This window comes from Staurois parvus, unplaced genomic scaffold (assembly GCF_062004578.1).
Source record: "Staurois parvus isolate SC_StPar_1 unplaced genomic scaffold, SC_StPar_1.0 ptg000151l, whole genome shotgun sequence".
Lineage (NCBI taxonomy): Eukaryota > Metazoa > Chordata > Amphibia > Anura > Ranidae > Staurois > Staurois parvus.
The window spans coordinates 350971-362169 of record NW_028317947.1 but is presented as its reverse complement, the minus strand read 5'-3'; the positions used below and the strand labels follow the sequence as shown (position 1 = coordinate 362169).

The following is an 11199-nucleotide window of genomic DNA, read 5'->3' as shown; positions in this document are numbered from 1 at the left end:
TTAGATTTACCTTCAACTATGTAGCACAAGGGCCCTCCTAATTGGATACAATTGAAAGTGTTGTTTAGGTTTGACCTCCTATTATATGGTTTTTGGTAAATCTAAAGCAAAATTCTCAAGAAAATTGTATAATGTATGGCCAGCTTAGGGCTGGCCATACACTATACAATTTTCTGCCCAATTTCCTTTAGATTTACCTTCCACTGTAGTGCAAGGGCCTGCCTAATTAGATACAAGTGAAAGTGTTGTTTAGGTTTGACTTCATATTATATGGTTTTTGGTAAATCTAAAGCAAAAATCTCAGGAAAATTGTATAATGTATGGCTAGCCTAAGGCTGGCCATACATTATACAATTTTCTTGAGATTTTTCCTTTAGATTTACCAAAAACCATATAATAGGAGGTTAAACGTGAACAACACTTTCAATTGTATCCAGTTAGACAGGCCCTTGCACTACATAGTTGAAGATAAATCTAAAGGAAATTGGGCAGAAATTGGTCAGAAACTTGTGTAGTGTACGGCCAGCCAAAGGAAATGTGCATCCTCTTTGTGATATGGACACTGAAATGATGCGATGTGTACAGCTGAACATATCAGTGTTGACTACATATAAAGCATTGAGAGAAGCCCCAGCGCAGTTGTGCCACACTGGGGTACTGGACACTACCCATCAAAGTACAAGACCACATAAGAAACAATATTCCAGGGTTGTCACAGAAATATGAAAAGAGGAAAAAAAGGATTCCTTTTGGGGGGAAATAGTCTTTTAGAAATTTAAATAAAGGAACATGACAAATAAAAGCTGCAGGCAAATATATAACTAGATGCAGGCACAACTTATACAGGCATTTGATTATGATTTACATCTTGGCTTGACAAGAGAACAAGGTAGAGTTACCATTTAGGCTTGAGCTTGGTGGTCCATTGTTCAGCACATAGTGTTGTTGTAGACCCTCAGCAATCGAGGAAGTTAAATACATTCGGTTTATGATCTCTTGCCTCCCCAAAAAAAAAAAAAAACATTTATGGCACATGGTGTGTGATGTCCTCTCCCCCCACCCACCCCACAAACAACTCAAAGTCCCTCTATTTACCTCCACATTAGGCTGGATAGACCTGACTGTACATTCCAGTAGAGGTACAGAAGCCACTGAGAGTCCAAAAGGTTGGAGGATGTGCAAAACTTACTCCCCGTCTACAGCTGGGAGTAGAAGAGTCAGTGCAATGAGATGCCAGACAATAAAGGGCTAAGAAGGACGTTGCTTTCTACATGGTGGAGGGACGAGGTCAGATACAATTGTCAGGGCTGGGGGTGGAAGGCAGTGTTAGTGCAGTGAGGGTATCAGAAGGCAGTGTTGGTGTGATTCATGAGATGGCAGTACTTATGTTATGAAGTGGGTGTTAGAACTCATACAGTATAGTAGGGGTGCTGCGGAATGGAAGCATGAAGCTTTGCCGAGGGTGAGATCGAGCTTTCCAAAGATCACTGATACTACTACAAAAGGCATAACCAATGAATTTTTACCACTTTAGTGCAAATGTGCATGGCCAAATACAAGATGATCTTTTGTCCAGTCCAACAAGACATCTGATGTCTGCAAGTGCTGAATATCACGCAGAGACTATAACTGGCCAAACACTGCAATCTGATTGTACCATCTTCTTTAGATTGGCCAAGAGCTACGTAGTGCAAAGACCCACCTGATTGTATATAAATAGAATGGAGTATTTAGGAAGGCATTTGCGTTACATAACTGATGGTTAATCAAAAGGATACTGTATAGAAATGCGTGGTCAGTTTATAATACATGCTTTCTAAGGCTAGCCATACACTATACAATTTTCTTACAATTTCCTTTAGATTTACCTTGTAGTACAAGGGCCTACCTAATTGGAAGTGTCATCTAGGTTTGACCTCATATTATATGGTTTTTGGTAAATCTAAAGCAAAATTCTCAAGAAAATTGTATAATGTATGGCCAGCCTAAGGCCTTGTTGTACGTCCGTGCGAGGACATGTTTGCCCACACGGGGATGCATAGGTATTGTGTACATCCCTGTGCAAGCAGTCCCATTCATGTCAATTGGGAATTGGGACAACCATGTGGGTGCATGGCTCTGAACGCATGCTATCTTCATTCGGGGCCAGGCACCTGCACGGCTGTCATCTTTGCAACATCATATAGATATTGGTCTTATATAAGGTCACAGCTTGACAAGGATTGCACTTGCCTCATTGGCTGCTACAGAAATGATGCAAATTGCATCTTAGTGCAACATTAGCACATATACATAATTTAAAAGTTCACTTCTGATGTGACTTTTATACCTAATCAAATGAAAATGTTAAAAAACGTGAGGTCCCGTTCCTTTTACATGTTTGGCTACTGATTTAATGTAATAAGGCAGTGCAAAGAGCAAGGGGTAGGGTAACCCATAGCAACCACATTTGTACCATTGATTGGCTTAGATCAACAAAAGGTGCTGGCTGATCTGTTGCTATGGATTGCTACACTTTGCTTTTTGACTTTAGGAAAAGATCTATTGTGATTTTCAAAAAAACTGCCCTTCAAGAATGTAAACATATCTGGTCACCCTGGCACAATAGAAACATATTTACCCCAAGTAAAAAATATTTTACAGCACCAGGTTGCACCAATAAAGATATGATTCATCATCCTGCTCCGCACGTCAATTCATAGGATTATGACCTGGTATTAGGCATGGGGCAGTGAGCATCCCAAGGCAGTGCCAGTGTCAGTGCACAGCTGCATTCGGCGGGCATTGTTCATCGTAAAGCCAGCAACTGACATCAAGTGTGTCTATTAGAACCCTGAAGCGCAGATATTAAAATCAAATAGTTGTTGGCAAGAGCGACACAGGAGTAGAAAATAGAAATGGTTGTATTCATTATAAATGTAAGAAGTGTGCAGAAATTGCTGAGACTTGAAGGAATGACAAATGTGTGATGCTGTTGTGTTTGGAAAGTTGTGCTGGTCAAAGCAGTGTGTGTTTGGAGGATGGCAGTATACAGACGTGAGTTATGCCAGAGGTGTACGACACCCTCACCATTTCTTCCAAATGTTGTGATGAGCATTTATTAACGGATGCACACGTCTCTCCCCCAACTGTCCAGTTGAACCCTGTTCCGGCCTTCGCCTTCATGCCAGTACTGCTCTCTGCTTTTTCCTTGTGGTCTAGGAGACTCCCTTCTTCTCCTTTGCTGCAGGTTCTCCTGATCTGGACCCAGCTCCTCCCAGGAGGCTTGACGTTGCAGATGCCCATGTTCGCCACCTTGATAATTACCCCCGTGGCTTTTGGGCTCTGGGTCCTCATAAGGATCAGTCTCAATGTCCATGCAGGAGTCTCCTGGTTCCGTGTATGCTGAATCCCGGCTGCCCTGTGTCTCCGACTCCAGAGTGTCGTGCCGGGACAGGACTCTGGAGCCCAACTGGCCTCTGCGCAGTTGTCCTTCGTACATACTTGTCCGGTCAGATCCTTCTGATCTCAGCTCCCCATGGACCAAGTATGGGCCCTGGTTAGTAACATAAACAAAGCATGCAGAGACAGAAACAAATGTTACTTTCATGCAGAAAACTGTTGGGTTAGCAAACAACAGGAAAAACTTGCAATTAACGGCATGGTTATGCATACAATATCATACTCTGCGCACACACGTGTTAAGTGGGCAACGTATGCAGATCAGTCTCAGAAGAAGTACGGCAGTCTTGTACACACAGCCCCCAACAGAGATTCCCCTGAAGGTATGAAGGTATGAAGGTATTCAGCACCTAACTCTGACCCTAAACTATATATAGGAACACTTCGTTTTAGGCACGTAAAGGCGAAGGGTTGGGAGAAGGTTAACAAGCAAAACTCCAAGTATAGAAAGCATTCGTTCTGCACCATTTTCACAGTTCCTGTATAGACAAATGGAAAACTGCAAAAAATAACAAAGAAGGAACTGCAAACTGATTTATGATCTGTCACTGCTCTGATTTTCAGTCATTACATAGTGGACTGGAGCAAGGAGTAATGGCCTTCAGAACTGTCCTCACTGGCTACCGCTGTGAATGCAGAAATGAAGTCTATTGTGACTCTGAGTACACAAGGAGAAGAGTTGGAAAGGATTGCACTGCTAGGCAGAGATACAACGATCCTACAAAACTGCATTCCTAGCCTTCACATTTGTCCCAACATGCAGTGTGTCCTGTGGTAACCTCTGTTCATCACGGAGATAAAAATCTACTGTTAGCCAACAAAGTCAGGGCAAGAAACCCCTGCTTCATTATTACATCTACAACTCTTGGTATTTGATGTCAATAATGCCCTCCTGCTTTATAAAACAAAATTATTTCAGTAATAATCATGAAATGAGTAAGAATAGCAGAAAACCACACACTCCTTGGCCCTCCACTTTTGAACATACAGTACCACTAAAGTAGAACTAAAAGCAGGGGCGTCCCTAGGCAGGTGTGGGGGTGCGCGACACACCGGGTAACACCTACCGCATGGGGTGACACCGGACCCGTTCCATGAAAAGGTATGCTGTAAAGCCAGCCGACAATCCCTGCAGGATGGATCAGATCTGAGGATTGAGCATAATGGATCATAGTCCGATCTGTTATGCTCCCCAATCCGCAGATCCTATCCATCCTGTGGTGATCGTTGGCTTGCTTTACAACTTACCTTTTCGTGGAACGGGTCCGGTGTCATATAGGTTAGATGCCGACGATCCCCGCAGGATGGATCGGATCTGCGGATTGGGGAGCATAACGGATCGGAGTCCAATCCATTATGCTGAATCCGTAGATCCGATCCATCCTGCGGGGATCGTCGGTATCGTCGGTGACACCGGACCCGTTCCACAAAAAAGTAAGTTGTAAAGCAAGCCGACTATCCCCGCAGGAAGGATCTGCGGAGTCCAATCCATTATGCTCAATCCGCAGATCCGATCCATTCTGTGGGGATCGTCGGAGGGGGGGTCACCAAGTGTTACCGCACCGGGTGATAACCCTAGGGACGTCCCTGACTAAAAGCAAAACCTTTCTTTCATTTTGGATAAAGTAAAGGGGTTTTAGCAATCTGTGTCCCATAGGGTGATTTCCCATCACTTCTTGTCCCATAGCCAAAACAGGAAACAATTCAAAATTCCTCCAAAGTGAGGAAATCCCGGGTTGTCACCAAGGTCCCTACAACTAGTTTCCCCATTGGACGATTTCCCTTCTATTACTTTTCTGGGGACAACCCAAAATTTGGGATCAACTCTTTTTGATAATGTAAACAAAACAAATAGAGAGGGTGAATCTCCTTAAAGTGGTTGTAAAGGCTCAAGGTTTCAGGTTAAAAAAAAAAAAAAACTTCTTTGTGCAGCATCTCCCCCAGCCCCAATAATACTCACCTAAGCCCCCTCTCGATCCAGCAATATGCACTGGAGTCTTGGCTATTTCGGGACTCCCTCTCCTTGTTGGCTGAGACAGTAGCAGGAGCCATTGGCTCCAGCTGCTGTCAATCACAGCCAGTGAGCCAATGAGAGAAGGGGAGGGGCCAAGCCATGGCTCCATGTGTGAATGGACACACGGAGCAGCAGCTGGGGAGCTGTGGGGCCACCCGACAGGAGGGAGGGGCCAGCAGCGCCGACAGGGGACCCGAGTAGAGGAGGATCCGGGCTGCTCTGTGCAAAACCACTGCAAACAGCAGGTAAGTATGGACATGTTTGGGTATTTTTTTTTTAATTCAAGCCTTTAACAAGGGCACAGACAGCAGTGGAAACCTTACAGGTGTTTTACCCCCCCCCCCCATGCTATTCAAAAAAGGTTAGTTATACTTTGAATGCACATGGCTCAGTGTGGCTAATTTAAAAAAAGGAGAGAGAATTCAACTCATAATGCAGTGATGTCTCTTCTGACAATCTTTGGGTGTTTCATAGAATTCCACCTGGAAGGTATTTCCCTGTGGCAGCAGGATGTGCCCCTATACCCCTCCCTTTCTTACTCCCTTTGCCCTTCTACACCCCCAATCTGCACCCTTTTTCTTTATAAAACATATCCACTACCTCAAAAATCCAAATAAAAATTGAGTGATGGGGCATACAAAGTTTCTGTTAAGTGGAACTAAACCCTCCTATCCTTTTAGCCACAGAAGCTGCCATCTTAGCTTCCGTTTGATCTGCAACTGCCATGATGTTGAACATGTGATTAGCTATGACACTAGACATTAGATGGTTTGACAAATTAATTGAGAGCACAAGCAGAAGTGACAGTTAGCTTTCCCGGCATATTATCAAAAATGTGTTGCACTGCTCACAAATATAAAATGCATGTGCAAGCAATAGATAACCTAAATTTATAAACAAAGTGCTGAATTCACAATCTGGATGGAAGATCCAGTGCAAATAAAGCAGCCCAAATATTCCCACTAATGGACAAATTCTTCACCACTTGTGTACACCGACAGTCACAAACTGTTTACCAGATCCTCAGACCTCAAAGAGAAGGAGGTCTGGCTACACATAGAGGGAAAAAAGCCCAAATGGGTAGATGAAAACCTCCTGGCATATCAAGCAGAACTCCTCATGTGGATACCAGCAATCCAGCAAGATAAACCGACTCAGGATTATATCAATGACAAGCAGGAGGGAGAAGCTCTCTCATTATGTAGTATTAAAATCACCACTTTTATTGAGCTAAGAAAGCTACTCACAAGTATAAAAGTTAAACTGGCATTACAATCTCAGTTTGTCCCGATCAACGCCACGACGGGCGTGATGACGTCACCGCTGTAGCTCCACCCGATGCGTTTCATCCAATTGGAAGTTGTCATTGGGGCAACGGAATATCTGCCGGGAATGTAAGGCCTCGTTCACACCATATGTGCAGAAAAACTGATGGAAACTGACGCACAGATTTCAGTTGCAGATACATCAGTTTTCATGCGCGCTTCAATTAGTTTGTTTACACGTTGCAGATTCCTGCGCAAAAAAATCTTAATGTGATACTAGTGCTGTCCTGTGAACAGGGCACATAGAGGACAACTGATTTCAATGTGCCCTTGTAGAACTGCCGTCTCTGCACCATGGTGTGAACGAGACCTGTTTTTTTTCGACCATTAAGTCGATTGGTTTAGTTTCGCTTTAATAGACTCTTTTTAACATACAACCAAGTTTAAAATTTTGCATCTAGTTTATGACTGTCACGGTTTGTTGCCTTTAAAATACATGTTGTCTTTTCCATGCTAATGTTTAGTCAATACTGGCATCATGATCATGCAGATTTTGAACAGTAAAAGTAGAATTAAATAAAAACTAATGCCAGTGGTATTCCCCGCACCAAACTGTCAGATGAATTTAGTCAGCGCTAAATTAACAAGCCCTACAATCTGATTGGTTGCTATGGGTAAATCTTCCACTTTCATCAGTTATACATGAGTCAGATGAATTACTGACAAGTATAATACTCATTACAATAGGTCACAAAGCATGGAAAGAACTCATAGAAAGAATGAATGACACAAAATAAGCACTTGTGGTTAAATTCCCAAGTTTCACAAATGCATCTCAGGATTATCTTCAGCAAAACAGGCCTATAGCATTTTATTTTACTCATATGCCATCAGAATAAAATGAAATGCATTCATTTGTTACCATTTTAACCCCATATTTTGTCTCCTAATAAAGTTTAAAAACTTACCATACAAGACTTTATGGGGTTGATTTACTAAAACTGGAGAGTGCAACTTCTGGTGCAGCTGTGTATGGGAGCTTGTTCAATTAAGCCTTGGCAATAAAACCTGGAAGCTGATTGGTTTCTGTGCAGAGCTGCACCAGATGTTCCATTCTCCAGTTTTAGTAAAACAACCCCTATGTGTATTAAGAATATATATTTGGATGGTTTCGGAATTTGTCAGAAAAGAAATCTAAGACCATTATAATCCTTGTTCGCACATGCACTGGATGTTAAGCATCCATTGCCTGGGTGACGTCTAGCAGGATTCTTTCTGTTTGTCCTTTGGCTGGTCCCCCATCTGGAGAACATTTAAAAAAAACAAATTCAATCTGAGGGGAGGCAATGTCTGGCGTAGGAACATATGCTGAAAGTCCACTTTCAGCACATGTGTGAAGGGGGCCTTATGTTCACTATGACCTCTGGGTCCAAGCACCTGCTGGTTAACTTTTGCTTCTAGTTTGGATATTTCCGGGAACAGGCCCAAGTCAACATCTGAAATCTCCCTCCTCCTCCATGGTGGTATTGTCAGAACCTTTTACAAGTAGTTAAAATCTCACATGTAGCCAGAGATGGATCTCCAGCACTACAGCCTGTAGGCACACAATGGGTGCCCCAAGCAACACCCATCTGCTAGGACCAGAGAACAGTTTTGTTTTGCTGGTCTTAACCTGACCAAGAATGTTCTACCAATTAATAAAAAAACTTTTTTTACAAATAAGTTGCTGATAACTATGCAGGGAAAAGCGGTCTCTTTGTCTTTACTGTCTACTTGACATAATAGTAAATCCTGCCATCCCCATAGCCTATCCCAACAGAAGTGAGCTCTGACAACTGTACTATAAGTAAGGTTTACTGGGAAAGACAACATTGTTGAGAACATCAAAATTTTACTAGATGAAGACGGAGTCAGTCCAACCAAAGCTAGTTCATGAGCTTTGGAAAGATGCCACAGTGACCCCCCACCACCACCACCACCAATTTGGTAGCCTTTCAACTCTGCTAGCAACATCTTGCCACTGTGCTCTCAGGAGCACCCATACTGTATATGCCTTTTATTATAAAGGAATCCGAATTCTCTCAGCTAGATGGACTCAATGGAGTGAATTTACTAAAAGTAAATAGGTTGTTCATTTTGCAAGAGACTTTTCCCTTAGGTAGGCAAATGTAGTGAAAATTCACTTTGCAAAAGAAAATAAAAAAAACTATATTTTTCTTCCATATAATTGGATGATAGACGTCAGCAGAGCCTCATTCACTTAGCTATGGGAAAAAGTCCCTTCCAAAGTGAAAATTCTCTTACAAAGTGAACAGTCTATTAGCCTTTAGTAAATCAACCTCAATGTTTTAGCCTGGGTTCACATATATGCGGTGTGGTATATCGTATGTGATTCGCACAGGAACCGCACCGCATTCCTGTGCAAATCACATGCGATTTGTGTGCGGTGCAATTGGAGCTGTACATTTTGTATTCACACCGTACCAAAAACATGCAGGACCCTTTTTTGGGTCCGCACTAGAATCTGACCGCATAGGTATTCACACCGATGCCATCCGATTCTGCACATCACACCCTCATTTGCATACCGCTTTCTCGTATGTGATTCACACCCGCAGCGGTTCGCATGAACGGGGTACGATGCTGATGCGGTGTGGAATTTGCACTAAAAACGCTGCAAATTCCGCACCACACCAGTGTGAACCAGGGCTTAATGTGTATTAAATCACTTTTATTTGGTTAATTATGTTTGTTGCAGGGGCGGACTGACCATTTGGAAACTGGGGCACTGCCCGAGGGCCCAGGGTCAGTAGGGGGCCCCATGAGATGCCCCTGGTACCTTTTTCACAGGCTTTTTTGAGTGTGGGCAAGGACACAGGGGCCCCATGATCCCCTATTGCCCGGGGAACCCATGAGTTGTCAGTCCGCCCGTGGTTTGTTGGGCTTCATAGATACAAGCCTTTGTTCATAGGTTTTTGCTTTACCTGATGATGGCAAAAAGATGATTGATTTTTAAAAATAATTTGAACCTATTACTGCTTGTCAGAGCATATCATGCTTCTAACATAACAATATGTGAAAGAAAGGACGTGTACCAAGAACCAATACAAATTAACTTGCACACTGGGAGTCAAACCGCGCTTTCCAATTTTAAATGCATGCAACTACAGTAAGTCATATACAAAACAAATAGGAAAAAAATGCATTTTCACATGCACTGAAAAGATTCCTAGGTTTAAATGCAGCTACATGATTTAGAAAAGTGCATCATTGCATTCATACCCGTAAACCACCATCTATACATTTAAACTGCAGCACTGCATCTTGTAATAAACAACTAAGATGTAACCTTAAGGGCCTATTTACGTCTATGCTTTCCAGGAATGCATGCGTTTCCGGCAATGCATGGCAACACTTGTTATGGGTAATGCGTTGCGGTGTTTAAAAATCTTTTTTCGTGTTAGCAGCCCATTGATTTTAATGCACTTCATAACATGTTAACGCACATGCATTAATGCACTGTATCAGGGGTGGACTGACAACTCATGGGGCCCCCGGGCAATAGCGGATCAGTGCCCGAGTTTCCAAATGGTCAGTCCGCCCCTGCACTGTAAGAATATAAATGGGCCCAAATAGATCCGTTTTTTTTCCAACTACTTTGCCACCGTGTCCAAAAAAATGCAGAGCTGTGTGCAGTGGTGTATTTAGGTTTTGTGCTGCCCTAGGCAACACAAAAATCTGTGCCCCCCCCTGCAGAGAGCCTGATATAGACCAACACCCTTGCCCCCCACCCAAGAGAGCCTTCCACTACCACTGCCCCCCACACACCAGCCACAATCGCCCACAGCAAGAGAGAGCTCCGGACACCTCTGGGAACGAAAGTCAGGCTGTGCATACACCGTCATGAAACCTGCAGCCCCATGCCACGTGTCCCTTCTTTCGAGGGGCAGAGCTGCCCCCCTGAAAAATGCCGCCCTAGGCAAATGCCTTGTTTGCCTTGTGGTATATACACCTCTGGCTGTTTGGCTTCATGCGATGATTGTATATCACATTGTAAATGAATACCAGTAAATGGGTCATGGGTTCAATTCCCGACCATGGTGCCTCCTGCATGGAGTTTGCATGTTCTCCCTGTGCTTGCATGGGTTTCCTCCGGGTGCTCCGGTTTCCTCCCACACTCCAAAGACATGCTGGTAGGTGAATTGGATCCTGTCTAAATTGGCCCTAATATGTGTATGTATGAATGTGAGTTAGGGACCTCAGATTGTACGCCCCTTGAGGGTTAGGGCTGATGCGAATGTACAATATATATGTAAAGCGCTGTGTAAATTGACGGCGCTATACAAGTACCTGAAATAAATAAATAGTACCAGTACCAGCAATAAAGTGCACTAACAAAGAAACTTTGTTGCCACATTGAGCCAACCAATTAGCCTAAAACTGTACAGTTTTTCCCAAGGTGGAAATTTTATTGTAATG

At 43.2% G+C, this 11199-nt stretch overlaps 1 protein-coding gene across 3 annotated transcripts in view; it reads right to left on the bottom strand.

Annotated features, from left to right (window-relative positions):
* Positions 1 to 747: 747 nt before the first annotated feature.
* Positions 748 to 11199, bottom strand: part of CACNB1 (calcium voltage-gated channel auxiliary subunit beta 1) — a 145921-nt gene continuing 135469 nt past the window's right edge. For all 3 annotated transcript variants that reach the window (XM_089674306.1, XM_089674304.1, XM_089674305.1), the window contains one exon: positions 748 to 3535. In XM_089674306.1, coding sequence (XP_089530432.1) covers positions 3101 to 3535 — 435 coding nt within the window. In that variant the 3' untranslated portion in view covers positions 748 to 3100. The remainder of the gene's footprint in view (positions 3536 to 11199) is intronic.